Source organism: Etheostoma cragini, chromosome 20 (genome assembly GCF_013103735.1).
Source record: "Etheostoma cragini isolate CJK2018 chromosome 20, CSU_Ecrag_1.0, whole genome shotgun sequence".
NCBI lineage: Eukaryota > Metazoa > Chordata > Actinopteri > Perciformes > Percidae > Etheostoma > Etheostoma cragini.
Window position 1 is genome coordinate 17,194,836 of NC_048426.1, and position 18,256 is coordinate 17,213,091.

Consider the following 18,256-nt stretch of genomic DNA (forward strand, 5'->3'; position numbering starts at 1 on the left):
ACCAACTACCACTTTGCTTGTCTGAAAGCCATGATGCCTCTTGCTCATGGATGGGCCAAATTCTCTGGGCGGGCAAAGCAGAGAAAGGGGAAGTAACCTTGCCCCTTATGATATAATTTCATAAGGGCCAAGTTTCCAGCGTGGCCCAGCTGAGCTTTCATTTTCTCAAAGGCTTGGTTTACACCTATTGCCATTTCTAGCCACTGGGGGACCATATGCAGGCTGGGGGAACGCATGTTAATGTTAAAAAACCTCTGTGAAATTTTCATGCCATGGGACCTTTTAATTGACCTGTCCCTACAGGCATGCCTCTGTCTATCTGTGCTTGCCTTCTGTTCATTGTGCCCTTCCAATGATATTTCGTTTTTGCCTGCCCTTACTCGCCTTCATCAGCCTTTACTTGTAAGCACCTGTCCCTAATTTGCAAAACTAGAGCAGACCTTTTCCATCCTCTACCTCACACACAGGTGAACTCCAATGAGTTAACTAACATGTTTCAACTTGCTCATCTTGCATTTAGTCTTTTAAAAGCCAAAACAACTCATGTGTCCCACGACACATGTTTTTCACCTGTGCGTGTGTTTGTGCGTTTGCATGTGTGGCTAGCAGGCTGGCTGCATAATAGGATCAGCAGGGACTTTGCTGCTGTCGCACACACAAGTGTATATATGTTGGAGAAATAGAGGGAGAGGTAGAGCGAGAGAGGCCAGCCAGGAGATTTAGGCCACTGCTGTATTGGTGGCCAAGAAAGCGCTGCTTGCCTCCACCTGTTCCTGTCGCCAAGACAACACCATGTAGGAAAAAAGTTGCTATTTCCCAAGCAGAGCCCACAATATGGCCTGCGTTAGTTATGCCTATCCTCTCCATGCACCTGCTCCACAGCTGCCTAAAAGCTTTTCTAACCCCCCTTCCCACCGCCTCACATTGTATGAGTCATGCTTCGATTTACTATTTTTAAATGCTGCTGATTTTACATCCAAGTGCAGATTGAATCAGAGCAGAATTCCTTGTGAATAAATCTTTCTAGTTCGAAAAGATTTACGTTCACTTTACTGATCTTTGCTATGTTAGTATTTTAGGTGAAGACACTGGCATTCTTGCTGTATTTGACATTTATGAATCGCTCCAGTTTGTCAATTTGAAATGATTTGACATCTTTGACTATCACCAACCTTGTTAATGCAGCATTTTGCATTCTAATGTAACCCACTGCCATGCTGGAGCTAATCCATGTACTTTGTGGAGAGGTGTGCCTCAAGTGAGTTCACTAACGCTCTCCTCGCTCTATCTCCCCTTGCAGTGGCAATCCATTGCAGCAGATTTCCTTTGAGCATATTTTACTGCACCCTGGAGTTCCTCTCATGAATGACATTGGCTTGACTGCTCCTCTTTTATACTGTTCATAGTATAGATTCACTAAATTTAATTTTAACTTGTCAAGAGTAAGTTAAAGAAAGATTCAATCTCGGATGGTAGACAGACGGGTTGAATGTCTACATGCAGAGATGTAGGGACCACATTTGAACACTGGCTGGGGATTTTGATTTATTATGCTGAAAATAGAACCGCAAATAAGTTTCTTTGGTGAAAACACAGACTGCTCCTCTGGTATTGTGTTGTCAGCTGTAACTGAAATGTTGCTCTCTGTCTCTTTGTGTTTTTAGAGGAAACCACTGCGGTCGTTTCACTGTTCCAGTACTTGATCACAGACATTCTTCCAATGCAGGGAGACAAGAAGACAGAGCTTTCTACAATGCACCCATGAGACAGTGACTCACACTGTTTCAGAGACTCTACTGAAGGATCATTTCTGCTGTACTCCATCACTTTAGAATGTTCTAATTATGTACCACATTTCATGATGTTAGACTTTATATGATGCTGCATAAAATATTTGTTTAATTGAATATGTTTTTTAATTTGATTAATGCCTTTGTCAAAATACCTTTTATTAGGGCTGCACAACTTATCAAATTTTAATCACTATTTTGAATGTGTCATTTTATAGAACGCTCCAGGATTTTTTGCAAAGCCAATCTACCGCTCTGTAAACCCATGTCTGATCATGTGCCAGTCAAAGTTGTTCCATCCACCGCGCAGCTTACTTTCTAGATATAGACAGTCACAGAGGACAAAAAAATCCAGTTTACCAGTAAACGCAACATTTTGTCCCGTCTGTGTTGTTTTTCAGACAACCGCAGTGACCAGTGGTAGTCGTGTCTGTTGGCTCACAGGGCTCTAGGGCGCGAGTAATATTTTTCCTCTAGGACGCACCGGTGCACCTAATGTCCTCGCATCCGCTGCAGTGTTGTTTAAATGGATATGGTTTAATTTTGCGTTACATGACCCATTTCTTCTTTAAAGCCGTGCCTGTGTTGGATCTCTCCTCTCCTCTACTCTCTCTCTCCTCTTTCTCTCCGCGCAGCCCCGCCACAGAGCTGCGCCGGTCCACACTTCTGACATTTGTCCACAGTTTTAATTGTTATTAACACAGCTGTATATTGTTAAGCATGCAAGGCAAACCTGTATTTGTACCAGTGTTTCCACTGGTAACTCTGCTATCGCGGCCGCCACAGCGAAAAACACAGAAATAGTCATTGAATGCAACTAACTTTAGTTTGCAGATAAATAGTGGTTGAGACGGAGCCTGCTGGACCTGCAAGAGATGTGACCCATGGCCCGAATACCATAGTTCATAAAAATGCAGCGAAGTGAAGATACAGACATTTCATACACACGTCGTGTGTAATTCTGCTGACCCGCCATTCGACCCGTGCTGGACCCATTCATAATGAGTCAGCCGTCATTCAGAGTCCATTGCACTCCCTCTCTCTCCCTAGCTCTTTTAATCTGTTATTGTTGAAAACAAGTGAAAGAGCTTTCTCAGAGATACAAAAACAAAATAAATCCTACGCTATTTGTTTCAGATTGTCATGTATTGCAGCCGTATGGCTATACAACATACAACTTCAACATCAGAAGAATGTAGCATAATATGAATGTGAAAGCAGTTATAAATAGCCTTTGTGACAATAAAATATGTCTTGGTTAAAATCAACAAATAATCGTGGTAATTAATCGTGATCACAATATTGATCAAAAATAATCGTGATTATCATTTTGGCCATTGTGCACCTTTTTGCCTTATATTGTACAAAACAAAGTCAGTTAATCCTGAGCTAGGCAAATCCTTTGGCCCATCTTAAGTATTGTAAACTTGAAGTTATCATTATCGACCAAGTTGTTAATTACATCTTTGTTTGTTCAAGTTGTAAATGAATCTAACATTTAACTGGTATTAACATAGCGTCCATCCTCCTCACCTAACCTTCTAATGGCCAGAGAAGCAAATGTCAGTTCTGCCGGAGCTCAAGTATGTCTTTGCAGATGTAATGGCATTCAAGCCCAGCCAGTTAACCTAATAGCTCCTCAATTATACACAGTACACTCACCACAAATCAATTTCCAACCAAGTTGCTATTCCACATGCCTTTTTTAAAATGAGCTGTTTCACCTAACTGCTCTGGGTTACTTAATAGTGTTCAGGCAGGCAATACTGTCGATACCATTATTTGATCCCCACACCTACTTTGTTGCTCTTATCTAACTATATGCTCAATATAGCAACACGATATGTTGTTGATGGACCTTGGGAGCCAGTACCTTCTGCATCACCGTCGCTGATAATCTATTTTAAAACATGTGCTCATGTCTCAATGCCAGGGCATGAGTTCAGGGAAAGGGCAGAGAGTAATCTCAGATGGAAGGTGCCATTGTGATGAGAGTTGTCTGTCACGCACCAGCTCGAAAGGGACTGTCCAGAACTGGGATGCCCCAGTAGACAAGCATGTTATACTGTAACACACAGCTCTCTCTCTCTGTGTGTTTGTGTTTTGTGTTTTTGTGTATACAATTAGAAGGAGGGCCGCCATCTGTAGCCTCTTTTCATGGAAGGACGCTCCAGGTGCTGTCAGATGGGAGCTTAGGGGCTCATTCTACGGGCATTAGCCAGTCAAGACAATAAGGGCAAATAGCACATTACCTGACATGCTTATATAACATAAATATAAAGGTGATCATTAGTGGTTTTAATGCATTTTTCTTTTTTTAGCCATGCAAGTGGTTTGGCTCTCTCTGGGATATCAGTCTGTCTATTTGATCCACCACTTTTCATTGAAGTTGTTTTAATTTTTCTCCTAAAATACTTTTTGTTCTTAAAAGGCAGTCAGCATCACAAGTTTCAGTTTTGTGACTTTGCAGTATTAATGCATGAGCTAGGAGGCAGATTTTGGTCTATTACCAGAGATGAGAATAAGGTCATTGTTGGCTGCCCTCACTGGAGAGAATTCCTCTCGTCCAGCGAGAGACGTTATCAGCACAGCTACCTCATTATAAGACCTCACGCTGAGTCAAGGACCCCAAGGCCAGGAAGGATATTAAAGCTTAAAGAAATTTGCTGACATGGCGAGAGAGGCCATACTCAACATCAACAGTAAAAAAACATCCAAATCAACCCACTTGGTAGATTCAAACAAGTTCCAGTGGCTCTGACTTCAAATGACTTGGGCCTTCTGTATAAAGCCATTAAAGGAACTGCTGAAGTCAGAAATCAGTTACTCTTGATATAATGCACTTCAACTAAATTATTTAACACCTCAATCATCATTTTTCACTTTGTTTTGATGTCAAACGCCCAGAGAAGCCAAGAAATGACATCATTAAGATGAATTTATTTAATAATATTAAATATTTATTTGACTAATGTATGCATTAGAATAAACTTTTAAACCAAAATGCAACCCAATAGCTTTTTTGTTTTTATTTACAGCTCCCTTGGAGTCATTAATTTCAATATGACTCTATAACTATACGTTATTATATACTGTGATATTTGAGTATCATCCAGCCCTTCACTCCATTCAGCTTTCCTTCTGTTTACACAGACTTCTTTATCTCTGTGCCAGTTCCTGTAATCCCCTTAGACACACCACCTGCAGACCGCCTGTTATGTAAAGACAGGCAGAAGACAATATAAGGATTTAGCAGGCTGTCCTGCATCAGATAGCTTAGCACAGATTGAAGTGTCCAAGCACACACCCGGACAGACCCTCTGTCAGTGGGTTTCCCGTCCTTGGAGTCCCAAACTCCAGGAGTTTGAGAAAAATAGATAGCCAAGTGTTATCTGGCCCTGAACTCATTCCTGATTTAACAAGTAGACCGTCACGGAACGCGCCAAAATGTTTTTCAGGGTCCCAAGACTGACACCAGGCTACATCAGGCTGCTGCAGGTAAGTGTGAGCAGTGGCAGTTTTGGAGGAGTTCAATTGTTTTTATTCATAAAATAAAGTGAAACTTGTTGGGATCCTTCGATGCTGCATTGTTATAAAGGTGAACAAGATTTAGAGTCATCCTGGCAGGAACCAACAACTGAATAGTTTTACTCTTAGGTGCGTAGTGAAACTAAAGCTGTCTGTCATTGCATCTGCTGGATAACAGAAACAAAGTGCTATGTCATATGAAGTTGCTTGCCAATGATCTTAGAAGCAGAAGTGGATTGCACTTTATTGCAGTTGTTCTGCATCATGCAACTTCTTTTGATTTAAGAACCTAAAAACAAAAAGGCAGAAAGCCCACTCAATGTCTTGGGTTTGAAGTCTAGATTACACGGTGCTTGGCATGCTCTGCCTCTACTGGTCCTTAAGGAGTAGAAGAAAGCGGCGGATGAAATAAATTTGACAGTTCTGAGAGCAACCATTGATCTAATGTAGTGTTTGCAAGGTGCCAGTTTTATGGGTACTTACAAACGTTCATGGTGCACACAGCAAGTTGGTTTTACTAAGTGTTGTGCAGCCATTTATTTAGTCTACTGTCTCAACAGATCAAGATGATGAAAGACAGTAGTATTATGTCATATATACACACCATCCACAAATAAGAGTTTGATCCAGGCTTCTTTTCCAGTATGCCTTTTGTTTTAGCTCACAAAACACAATCACCTTTCTGGTGCTGTTTGTCACAAACCATGGAGAAATCCTAGCCTGTGACAGTCCATTGCATTGTAAATTGAAATAGGAACCGGTTAAGTGAGCTCCATGAATGGCTTCTTAACTGTCTGTGACACAGCTCCATTTGAAACTATTATGTTTCTATTATTTGTTCCACTATGCTCTTTATAATTGTCAAGGGCCTACTGAGGAAATTGCCCTTGTCACAAAATAGATGAGCCTTTTGTTTGTCAAAAGAGACAGAACGCAATTTGGTAAATGAGTTTTTAATCTGTGGGATTGTTGGGAGGGCTAGATGAGGCAGGATCTGAGGTGAGCACATTCTAGCTCAGCTATTTGATGTGAACAAATAAAAAAGGGGCTTTTGAGCATGTTGTCCTCCTGTCTTGTAAAGGCCTATAATTAATCTTCATCCATGCATAAACTTAGCACTTCTAAGTATTCTAAAAAATCTCTTTGGTCATTGTTTGCCAGGAAGTTGTATTATTTCTGAACTTCTTTGATCTTATCCGTAATACTCACACAATACCAAAGGAATCCAAAATTCCTCTGATTATATTTCACCCTCCACTTTTTTCCCCTTTCAGACCCAGGCCTACCACAACGTGGCTGTGACGCCTCCAGCTGAGAGGACCATGCCTGGCCTGGCTGTGCTGCTGGGGGCCGTGGGGATCGGGATGTGTGGTTACAGCTCCAGGCAGCTGGCCCTCTACCACCGGCCCTCCGCCCGTGTGCTGCAGTGGGTTGGCACACACACTGATGCCAGCATGGTGTGCACAGTGGCCCATAGGACCCCCTTCCTGGATGTGAATCGCCAGACCGTTGCTTGCCAGGAGATCCCACCTCCATCCTTTGTGGGCCAGAAAGTCCCGGTGAAATAATTCCCTTTGATGCTAGGTTGGGTGTAGATTGGCCATCACAAAGGTTGAGCTCCGGTAACTACACTTATGCACAACTAAGATTGTAGCTATGCTGGCCCCCAGTGTGGCCCATGTGCTCTCTGATGATGTGCAAGTGTGGATATTTGACTGACCTCAACCTTTATGTTCGCAGTGAGTTAGATGTCTTATGTAATGAATCCTGTAAATAGTGCAACACATACAAAAATAGATGAAATTAGATTGTTAGTGTGGAATACTATTGGATTGCATCAATTACTCAAAAATAGAGAATATCATGCACTGAGAGGGCACGTAGCTACATGAAAGATTGGATGAGTACGTAATGATGCGGGAACTTCCCATATACATTTGAATGTAGGAGCTAAGTTGAAGGAGCTAACGTGTTAAATTTGGAGACATTGTGTGTCTTTTTGAGCCTAGCCTGGTGTGAAGGGAATGGCGCTTGGCAGTGTCCTTCTGTACACAAATGGTTGGCAACTCTCCCTGTCCCCTCCTCTTCCCTCCCCAGGCAGACAGCCATGTGTAAGTGCTTGAGCACCCCATCCCTGCCCATGACTTCAATTGATTTCCTCTGAGGAGTTGCAGGTGCCATCCATCAACAAGCCTTGGCGCTTGCTGGCGCCGCCTGTTTACCGGCTGTCAATCAAGATTGGATGGGGAAAGACACAGGTTGGCTTTGTGGCTGAAACAGTGACTGGTGCTTACTGGGCTCAGAAAAGTTTAATTCTCCAAGGGTTTGGTCAAAGTGGTGAAAGAATAGCTGAGTGGCAGGGCGTTTTTGTGGATTGAAACCGCTTCTTTAAGTAGAATAAAGTGCATTTGATATCACAACCAGGGTCACATAAACAACACAAATACACTTTTCTGGATTATGAATCCTAATTTCCCTTAACTGAGACGCTGCGGGTGGCAAGCAAGCAAGGTAGAAGGGTGATTTCTCCTGGAAAAGCCTGTGTCCTTTGTGCGGATTAACCCAGGTGGAAAAATCATTCCTGGCAACATACGACTTTCCCTAATCTGGTATTAGAGGCGAGGACCTGTGAGAGGCAGGCAGTCCCTGTGCATTCCAACTTTGTACCATTCCCCCTGCAGTGTCCACCATTTGTCCCACTGCCATACACGGATTTATTCCATTATAGTATGGTGTTTTCTTTTTGTGTTGACAAGAAAAAAATATAGCAGTGAAAAGGGACTTGAGATTTGGCGAGGCACTGAGCGTGGTTGAGAATGTGTGCTGTGCCTTGCTATGGATAACACAGGGTCATACTGTCTTTATATTTACTGCCTCCTATTTTGACTATGAATATTTAAAAAACGTATTTCTCCGCAAGCATGGGGACAGGAGGTGGAGGAGGAGGTTCCTCAGTACTCTTGAAAGTTGTGAAGAATGAAGATGATGAGAAAATTAAGTTTTTCATCACTTAGAGGTCAGCCAGACCTTGTAATCAATTTTCTCATTGTTTAAGAGCCATCCTTGTCCGTCTGCCAAATTGGACCAGCGTTTTGTCTCCCCAAATAGTGCGCCCTCCAGAAGAAATGTACATAATCCATTCAGCAGAGGGGGCCAATGGCTCCAACTGGCATCAGACACTGAACAAAGAATTGGTTCCCTTGCTCTGGATAGAGACTGCCAGCCATAATCAATTTTGTAATTGGATTGTGATGGTCTGAAAACAACAGGATACTATGTATTACTATATACGTCTAAAGGAAGATTAGAGAGTAAATTGGGACTTTTAAATGTGAAGATTGACATACATGTATAACTTCACCGTTTCTAAAATCTAAATCTGAAACTATTTGTCACACTGGCGCGACCTGCATTTTATAGTCATTTTCAGGTATTGCACTTCCATGAGTGTGAAACCAATGAGAGTGGGGACTGGAGGTTTTGTAATGCACCTGGCTGCTTTTGATGGATTCTCGCTATACTGCAGTGGTGCACCGTGAGCACAGAGCACTGTGGAAACCTATTGATCTCAATCAGAGAGTGGGGTAAAGCTTTACTCGTCACTGCAGCATTGTGCAGTTTATTAAGGAGAACTGCCAAGACACTGCACTCACAAATCAATATCTGTAAACATGTTTGTTGTTGGAATAATATGTGGAATATGTTTGAAAGCACACAATTAATCTGTTAGCTTGTTGTGCATCAGTGCTCATTCATTTCATTCTGTAAAGGTCCACAAACTCGACTTCAGCTGCATGAGCTCATTAAAGGAGAGATTTATTCTGTTAGCAATATAATTAATAATTAATGAAAAGATGTTGAAAGACATTGATGAAATAAAAGCATTTGGCAAACATGCTGCTCTACTGTTGCACTTAGTCCCACCTGTGGGTCAGATTGTTTTTGTACAGTGTTGTCCGATGAAGTTGTGCTTTTTGTACCAAGAAATAAATATGTTTAGTCAATGTGCAATTCATACTGTTTTGCTGTAATAGGGCTTAAAAAGATTAGACGCTGTTTTTATAACTCTTAATAGCTGAATCATTCAGTCGTTTAGAATTCAGATACCCACACTTCCAGTATGCTGTAGACCACAGGTTATCAACGATGGGCCATGCTCCATTGTATGGAGAACTAACAATCCACATGACATATTGTGAGCTACATTAGCTAAAACTATAGACTCTCAAATATGGAAGATAAGGTAAGGTAATAAATTGGGAAGGGTTGAACATGTCTTGAGTTTCATATTACTACCTTAAAGCGGTTGTTTATCCAAAGTGCAGTAGCAGATACGGGCATTGATGCTTTAGACTGCATAAAGTAGACAATGTACAAATATTTACCATTGTTTATTCATCTGTTTTATTTGTGTCAAACATGAAACTTCCAACCACATTTATTAATGTCACCTACAATGGAGTTGCAATTAAAGGCTACACATTAGTGAACAGCAAATAGGCCTGTTTACAGATTGTACAAAATAAGGCATTCATTACATTTTTGATTACAAGAAAAGAGCCCATTTAAGCAGACTTAAATGTTTCAGCTTACTAAACACCAGCATTGATACAATGTAGAGACTTGTGACAAGTTTAAAAACCTTTTTAAAAGGAAATGGAGAAAAGAGAGTTGGTACTATTTGTATAATGAGCAATATCTAATGAAATGTGCAAGTGTTGACTTTCACTCAACTCTGGAATTTAACAGAGGAACCTTTTATTATTCGAATGTACAGATTGATGCAAATCCAATAGTTGCACTGATGCACTAATAAATAGTAAGCATTTATGAGCTTAGTTTGAATCACTCAGATTGGAGATGTAAAAGAAAAGGTCCAATAGACTGTTTCAGCCTGGAGCTGTCTGGTAGGCTACAGAAGGTCAGTGGGCCATTAGCCTGTGAAAGCCAGCTTCATACTTTAAGTCAAGAGGTACAAAGAACCACCACATCCCAGCGTTGACAGATCCTTATAACGCGGCCTAACAGTGCCCTCCAGTGGATACATCAAGGGGTTATCCGCGCCAGCGGTCATCGATGTTCAGAGTTTATTTTTTCGCTCTTTGGTTAAACGTGCGGATTTAAATCGTTATTGTTTTCTTATTAGGATACTTTCAGCAGCTAAATGCTGCTGAGAGGATTACACGTTATTCAAAGGGAATGCAGTCTATATGCCATTCCCGCTCCTCCGCGAGGACACACCAGGTCAGTGTGCTTGGTTGAGTTGTGGTGAAAGACGCAACTCGTGGAGAAGAAGAGTTTACTAATCGCCGAACAGGAGAATTTAGGACATATATATCCGCTTTCAAGGGTTTGTATCCACTTCGTATTTTTCTCCAAATGAAATGTGTCGCTTTCAACGTAGTGGGCGAAAAGTTAGGTTACTTTTCTTAAGACGTTTTCAAACTCTTGGAGGCAAACTTTATCCGAGTTTCTATGTTGAAGCTTTGATGGCGCGGTAACGTCAATGGCGTTTGAAGAAAATGATGCTACGTTTTATCACATTTGTTTTGGACCAACAGTTGAATTGTTCCGTCAGTACTTGACGGTTTTGACGCCTTTTTCGTGCACAGTTTGTACTAATTCAGATGTATTTACCTCTATGTTTGTAACGTAGACTTAAAAGTAACCTCCATCTGTCTATTTTTAACATGATTTTAAAAATGAAAGTTGGTTCTGTTCAGAGCTGCAGTCACGAAATGTGTATGTGTGTGTGTGTGTGTGTGTGTGTGTGTGTGTTTTTTACTGTGGTCAGGGCTGAGTGAACGAGCAAGCAACTGCAGGGCTCTATCAGTGGCCCCAAGCCCAATTACTGCAGTATGGGTAACTTTTCCAGCAAGGACGGCCATGGACCCTCAGGTAGGTCAACATACAAAAACACACACATTCACACAACAATGAGCTTGAACTGTGTGTAGTAGGAGGATGAAACAGTGTAAAAAAAAAAAGAAGAGATACAGGAAGAGTGAGGAGACCATGAAAGAGGGTTGGATAAGGAGTAATTAGGAAATAGAAGGCCACAAAAGAAAAAGCAAGCTGAAAGTGTGTGTGCTGAGCGGCAACAGGAATCTTGGCAGCCCTCCTGTGTGTTGCACAGTGAGTCGTCATTCTCCTCGCATCCCTATGTGATTCGTTCTGGCCCTGCTGGGCCAGCTGTGATGAATCGACAGAATTCCCCGGCTCAGCACAAGGGCAACGGATTAATCATAGAAAGCCTAATGGTATCTCACACACATACACACACACACACACACACACACACACACACACACACACACACACACACACAAACACTCTCTCATTCAGTAAATCTGCCACCCGTGCGCATGGTTGGACAAGCACATTAGGGCTTGGAATGAAGAAGTAAAAAGCAGGGGTGGCATGAGAAAGTTATTAGACAATCCTGTCATTCTTTCCCAATGATTTGGCCTTACTGCAGGTGGTGTCTCTTAGATAATTTAAGAAAAATAAAAAAAAATGTTAGTTTTGCTTTCAGTCAGGCTCTTGTCCAAACAAGGAAAAGAAAAGAAAGAAGGAGACATGAGGCCCGGTGGTTGCCATAGTTTCTAAAGTTATTATTGGCGGCCTGTGTTAAGGAAGAGAGTCAAAAAGCAAAAATAACTTAAATATTATTGCTATTGTGTCAAGTTAAGAAATGTATTTGCCCCTGACTGCTGCAAATTGGTCTGTGTATAGGAAACATTTGGTCCTGAATTTGGAGAATGAGTGTCACACAACATTGTGGATGAGCAAGTCAAGAGGAATGTGTTGCATTAACGCATTCATCTTCAGGGGCATGGCCTGGTTTTCTGGTCCGGTCATTACACTGAATGGTGTTTATTTTTTATTTTTTTAGTGTCAACATGCTAGACTAGTGACCATTAAACTGTTTTCTTCAGTCTGTTCATGATTCAGTTTCTCTGTCAGTTCTTTAAATCTGTCTGCCACAATTATTCAGAAATTTAAAGCTCAAATCCTTGTAAAACATGTTTATTTAATTGATGCTTCACTTGAATGTTTGGCCTTCTCTGAGCAAAATGATTTACGTGCAGAGTTTGACACTAGAAAAAATTGCATCGAAAAAATGCTGTTTTTACATTCATCTGCTGAAAGAGGAACGTTTCTCTGTGCTCACCTTCAATCTCCGTTTAAGACCAGCATGATTTTGTGACATCATGATTTTTTTGGAAGCCAATCACAGTTCATTATGCCACTTGCACTTAAAGGCTTATACTTAAAAGTATGTAACATGTTAAGTTGTTCACAAACTTGTACTTTTTGCACTGTTTACCACCACCATCAAATCCAAGTATTCCTATTAGCTTTACATTTTAAATTTTCATTTGCATGAACTGTGGTAGACTCTCCGTAGTTGTGCGCTATCTTGAAATATGTTAGCCGGTAAGGGACATACAGGACATATTGCTACGCCTTTTGCGTTTTCACTGTCGCATGATAAACTCCCAGGTGCAGCTAATGGGTACTGTTGCTACCGGCACCGGCAAGTTTACAGAAGGAAACGTGAAGGACCATATATATTTAAAATCCAAACTTCTTCTTTGCCCAGAATAAGAAAAAGAATGTTGAAAAGAGCAAGAGACCGGCATTTTGAAGCATGAAGGCTATGGTAGCTGTAATACGTACTTTGAACTGTGTAGCGCAAGAGATTTAATTGTGATATATGATCTCAGCACTGGATGGGAGAAACTCCTTCACATTGGACCTTTTTAAGTGTGTTGTGGAAAGTTATCACCTCCAGTTCACATACATTTTGAGTGGACATCAGTGAAGTACAAGGGAGAAGGAGTAGGTGTAATTTTACTGAGGTAATTTTTTTTTTGAGAAACATTATAGCGGACAACATATATTAATGTTAATTTATTTGTTATTATTTCATCTGAACTCAATTGTTACTCTTCTTTAGGGGCCCATGGTGATAGTTTCCACACTCCTCCTGCTTCTCCACAGAGTAATGGGCTTCCTTTGATGCCCGATGCCTCCCAACTCCTACCCCCTACCTCACCTCAACCTTCCCCTGCAGCGCCGGTTTCATCTCCACCTCCAATCCCAGTCCTAACATCCAGTGGGAAGAAAGTACAGTCCAGCACTACCCCTTCCAGTCCCCCTCCTGATTGGAGGCCCCATCCACCAGTCAGTTCAAATAGCTCCACCATTGGCCCTGGAGTTAGCCCCCTGCACAGCAAGCCACAAAGTATTGTGGGTAAAGAACAAGTTGCTTTTAGGAGGAATGGGGGTCCCCCTACCTCCACCCCTCGGCCTCTGGTCTCCCAGGGGCAGACTACAAAGAGCCCCTCTTCTACATGGAGTCCCTCACCTGTGGTGGTGGGCGGCTTTTCTGGGCAGAACTGGAGGGAAAGGGACAGTGGTCTGAGTCAGTCTTTACTGCCCGCTCACGAGGCGGGGGGCAGCCTGGGTGAGGAGCTGCAGAAGCTGCTGGAGGAGTCTAGTACAACACTGGGTATCAATGCCAGCCTGGATGGGGCCACAAACACAGCAGGTAAGATGTAAACAAAATAATGCATATACTGCCAAAGAATAATTTTCCCGTCAGCAGAAATTTTATTTGAGCACAAAAACTTGCCATTTCATTGTGGGACTAACATTTCCCTATTTTAAGATGCGCAAATACATTTCCTTGTCATTTTGATGTTGTCTTCTGACATTTCTGCATCCTTCCCTCAGAGATACTAAAACATCTACTGACAGAAGTAAAGAATTTGAAGAGTACTTTACAGGTGAGATTCAGTTTTGTTTTTTTAAATACTCTGGCCAGTTTCTTCTTCTTTAATTTATGGCTGTGTTTTCAGTGTGATACTAATGGGAATTTACCAATCACTAAACCCACTTCCCCAAACAGCGATTGTCCAATCTCTTAGCTTAGCAATTGTATGTAGGCCCGCTATGCTTGTCCAGTTTTGGATGTCTCTACATTGAAGCAGTGTGCATGGAGCTGTATTACGATCTAAACTTCAAATATTAACAGTTTGGAATGTGTTGTCTTCTGTTCCAGCAATTCCAAAGCTAAAACTACAAGAAAAATAGTGTTAGGCATGGATATGTTCGGCTATGTAGCTCAATACCACTACTACTGTAATGTATGTAGCTGCCAAGTGCTAATTTAAGACCAATTTTACATGGTTCTCATTTTAAAACGAGTCAGCTGAAAACATTAAAGGGGTTTCTAAAATTACTAAAACTTTCAAAGAGTGTGTCTTGACAGACATACTTTGGTAACTGAGAGGAGCAGGGCTTTGGGAATAGTCAATTAGGGACAATATTGACAGAAAAGAAAAAGAAAAGTCTTCTAGTGGATGCAATTTTTGAGCATTTATATCAAAGCTTGTCTTGCATTTCCCACTAAAAATGTACCTTCTGCTATCTCAAGTCCTGTTTTCCAAACATGAAGCAAACTTTTTTTTGCCAAAACACTTGAAAGACAACAGTGGATAAGTATAGAAATGTAAACAGGATGTCTCTCACTCCAATTATACATAAGTCAGAATAGTGCTTGTGACCTTTCATCCAGGAGATAACACCAAAACACACCCTGTCACCCTCCATCCCCCCACTATTACAATATTCCTTGGACTGGGCCCCGCTGGGAGCTGCAGCTTTGCTAATGAAGATCTTCCTGTCCTCGGCTTCTCTTCAGAGGACCAAAAGAGAAACATCTTTGAGTTTTTTGTAGCTCGTACTTGTAGAGTTGATCATAAGTAGTTGCATATGCTTGTGGCTCCTTTTTGAAAGAAGAACATACATCTTCAATGTTGGCAGGACACCTTTTGCCTGCACACATTTATTTCTCTTCCTTGTACCCCAGCAGAAGAGGGTTGTCCAGTAGGCCAGTTGACCAGCGGTTTTGGATTGATTCACTATTAGTTCCCAAAGTTAAAGATAAACCATGCACAATAAAATGCATAATTCTGCAAGCATTCTTCAGTACTATTGCTCGGGCGTTCTGTGCTCTTATGAGGATGGTGATACGCTGCGGTCATTTCCTGTCAGTTGTTCGTTCCAATTCCTGACCCTCCCTTATGAGGATTGTAGCCAGAAGCTCCCAGCTTCCTCTGGATCTGTCACAAATTATAACCTGCAGCATGCCTCCCTCAAACTCCATCTCTTTTTTTACCGTTTTTTACCGTCCCTTTGTGTCTGTCCTTACCTCTACTATTTTTTTATTTTGCCATGTATTATAATCAGAATTATTTAAGTGATTAAATTGCAACCAAGTGCTTATCTTACACACATGGCAATCATGTAGTCTTCTACGCCACACGTCCTTGTCACCGCTTTCTCTACTTGATATTGAGTCCCTGCTCTCTCCTGTCTTTTCTTTGTTTCTCCTCCACTTTCCCATATCCCTGTAAAGGACCTGGAAATATAAGCCTTGCACAGGCCAGCCAAACTTCAGAGGGACTGGGGTATACCACTGAGAGGTAGCCTAATACCTCTCAGTGGTATAGGTTTCTAATGTATTAGAAATAGGAGCATTTCAACACTGTGTTTAGATGGGCCCTCGCTAGGGCAATGTAAGCCTGCAAAGCTCGACTCTATGAACCCTCTCAGTCTGTTCTGCTGTCCTGAGAGCCTTTTGTGGCGAGCCAGAGACTGGGAGTGCAGTGCAGAGGAGGGGGTTCACATTCGGCTGTTGAGGAGACAAAACTTGTTTTGTCTTGTGCTGTGTGTGTGTGGGGGGGGGGGGGGGATGCTGCAGTTTGCAAATACTGACTGGCCATGTGTTTCTGTGTGTGTTCTCCACGTGAGACAGAAGACTCACGTACAGATGCATTGAAAGTCTTGGCTCGTGCAATTGGTTTTTTTTAGCTTTGTGTGGAAGCCTCCGTCCTTTGCTGTGCCTCTTTGCCTTTTGTTCCTTACCTCATTCTTTCTCCATCAGAGAACTGACCGCTCCTCTCTGTGCACAAGAACTCAAAACAATTACTCCAGCTTTTGCTGCATTGCTCTTCTCTATCTCATCCCTTACTTCCTCTCTCAGTCTTCTCCCCACCCCTGCTCTGCTCTATCTGGCTACCTCGCCTCCTAATCTGCTCTTTCACTTCCATTCATCTGACCCCAAGTTACTAAAGCCTTTTTTCTTTAAAAACTGTATTCTGTGTAATTTAAGCAGCCATTATTCTCCCAGTCACATTTTGTCAGCTAAACCTCACCCCCGCACTTTTTAATCTGTCTTCATCCCTGCATTCCCAAATGCTCCTGTCTTTCTGTCTCTCCTCAATCATAATCTATTTCCGAGCTGTAGTCTGAAAAACTGAAAGTCTGATTACCCAATGTTCAGCAAACTACTAAGGATGTTATCCGACGTACCATCTGTCTGTGCTTATGTGCACCACCAGTCGGTGTGTGTGTGTGGTCGTGTTTGTGGTCAGATTTGTGATTTAGTCAATCCCAGAGCACTGCTCCAGGTTAAGTTCCAGGTTAACGCTGCTGGAGATTTCCAGTAATGATCTCCAGGCCCCCTCAGCTCAACCCAGACTCAAAACGGCCCTTTATCTAGAGGTTTGCAGAGGCTGTTCTTATGTAGAATGAAGATTTAGTTTGTTTTTTTTCTCTTTGATGTCTGTAGACATTTAAACACGCAACTTGTAGGCACTTCCAAGCTATTTTAAGTGTCACTTGGTGTGGTTATGCTCATTTTGTGTGTGACTGCTGTAGAGGGGATAAAATTACCCTTAACAGTAATGATGTATTCAACCACTTAATTTAATACACACAACATGCTGTGGAGAGAGGAGCCATTGCAAAGTTCGGATGTTTCCCCAAGTATGTATTAGAAAGACTGGGTGTGGAGGTGAACTAGGGACAGATGGTTGGAACACATACACACTACACAATCTCCAAGTGTGCGGGACCCTTTCCAGGAATTGTCAGGAACTCTGATGTGCATCAAGAGTATAGACAAGTGGGTGTGCGCTGTATTCCACATCTGGTCTTGCAGTAGGGCATTAGGTCAGCTCCTGAGGGAATAAGAGTGTGGGTTGTAAGACTGACAATCCAAACACTTATCTGAGTGCAAACTCAAGGAGGGCCCCTTCCGGTTTCCTTAAACAGACATGCTCCAGTTGGAGTGTCCACGGCCAGATAACAAATGCTCTGTGAAGACAAGAACTCCAAGTGGGTGTTTTAGTAGTACTAAACGTAGAACTTCTCCAAACACAGACAACTATCCTACTTTTTAATTGACATATTTCCAGGGTGAATGTGCTCTAAAATAAGCCTGAATGTGTAGTTGTGTGAGAAAACTTGGTTGGTAAGGTAAAATAATAAGTGAGGTGTATGTGTGCAAGAGAAGATTGCAATATGATATGTGTGTGTGCATTCAGTGTAATCGGGTCCAGCTGTGGTCTTGAGTCACTGGTCAGATGAGGGAGAGACTTGGCTCAGATATTGCCTCCTCCTCCACATCTCCATTCATTCTTCATCTAATTACTAACCTTCCCAAACCCCTCCGCGCCTGAGCTCTCCCTCACATCTTACTGGCTTGTATTGCTCTACAGTCAGTATTAAAACTCTGCATGATTTTAACTTCTACTTAACTTCTTTCTCATTCCCTCTCTCTCATTTTATGATGATGGTTGCTTAATGTTTTTTAACGTCCCGGTATTGTTTACCATCTGGCTTCATTAGTTCTGGGTGCGTCCTTTGATGTCTGGGGCAGTGTTTCTGCACGTTCAAGGCAATAATATTCTTAAAGAAAGGAAACTGGAAACTTCTTCTACATCAATCATCCTCAAAAATGTGAAACTGATACTGTGTATACATCTAACCATTATTGGCAACAAAAAAAACTCATTGAGATAGTGTGTGTGTGTGTGTGTGTGTGTGTGTGTGTGTGTGTGTGTGTGTGTGTGTGTGTGTGT

The 18,256-nt window shown here is 41.9% G+C and overlaps 3 protein-coding genes across 4 annotated transcripts in view; all 3 read left to right on the top strand.

Annotated features, from left to right (window-relative positions):
• LOC117935725 (glutamate-rich protein 1) overlaps nt 1-1,911 on the top strand; it is a 9,977-nt gene extending 8,066 nt beyond the window's left edge. For both annotated transcript variants that reach the window (XM_034858147.1, XM_034858146.1), the window contains exon 6: nt 1,665-1,911. In XM_034858147.1, coding sequence (XP_034714038.1) covers nt 1,665-1,765 — 101 coding nt within the window. In that variant the 3' untranslated portion in view covers nt 1,766-1,911. The remainder of the gene's footprint in view (nt 1-1,664) is intronic.
• Nucleotides 1,912-5,012: 3,101 nt separating this feature from the next.
• Nucleotides 5,013-9,322, top strand: zgc:193593 (uncharacterized protein LOC564090 homolog). Its single transcript, XM_034858151.1, has 2 exons — nt 5,013-5,288; nt 6,593-9,322. The coding sequence occupies exons 1-2, from the start codon at nt 5,238-5,240 to the stop codon at nt 6,884-6,886; spliced, it is 345 nt and encodes a 114-aa protein (XP_034714042.1). The 5' UTR covers nt 5,013-5,237; the 3' UTR covers nt 6,887-9,322.
• An 886-nt stretch (nt 9,323-10,208) lies between these two features.
• si:ch211-195o20.7 (cytospin-A) overlaps nt 10,209-18,256 on the top strand; it is a 14,688-nt gene continuing 6,640 nt past the window's right edge. Inside the window, exons 1-4 of the mRNA XM_034858127.1 lie at nt 10,209-10,668; nt 11,113-11,216; nt 13,282-13,875; nt 14,061-14,113. Of these exons, the coding sequence (XP_034714018.1) occupies nt 11,177-11,216; nt 13,282-13,875; nt 14,061-14,113 (687 nt within the window). The 5' untranslated portion in view covers nt 10,209-10,668; nt 11,113-11,176. The remainder of the gene's footprint in view (nt 10,669-11,112; nt 11,217-13,281; nt 13,876-14,060; nt 14,114-18,256) is intronic.

What these genes read in the sequence shown, in the direction of transcription:
- zgc:193593 (XM_034858151.1), top strand. Translation starts at nt 5,238, where the DNA reads ATGTTTTTCAGGGTCCCAAGACTGACACCAGGCTACATCAGGCTGCTG. An exon ending in GCTACATCAGGCTGCTGCAG is followed by an intron (nt 5,289 to 6,592) that starts GTAAGTGTGAGC and finishes TTCCCCTTTCAG; the next exon opens with ACCCAGGCCTACCACAACGT.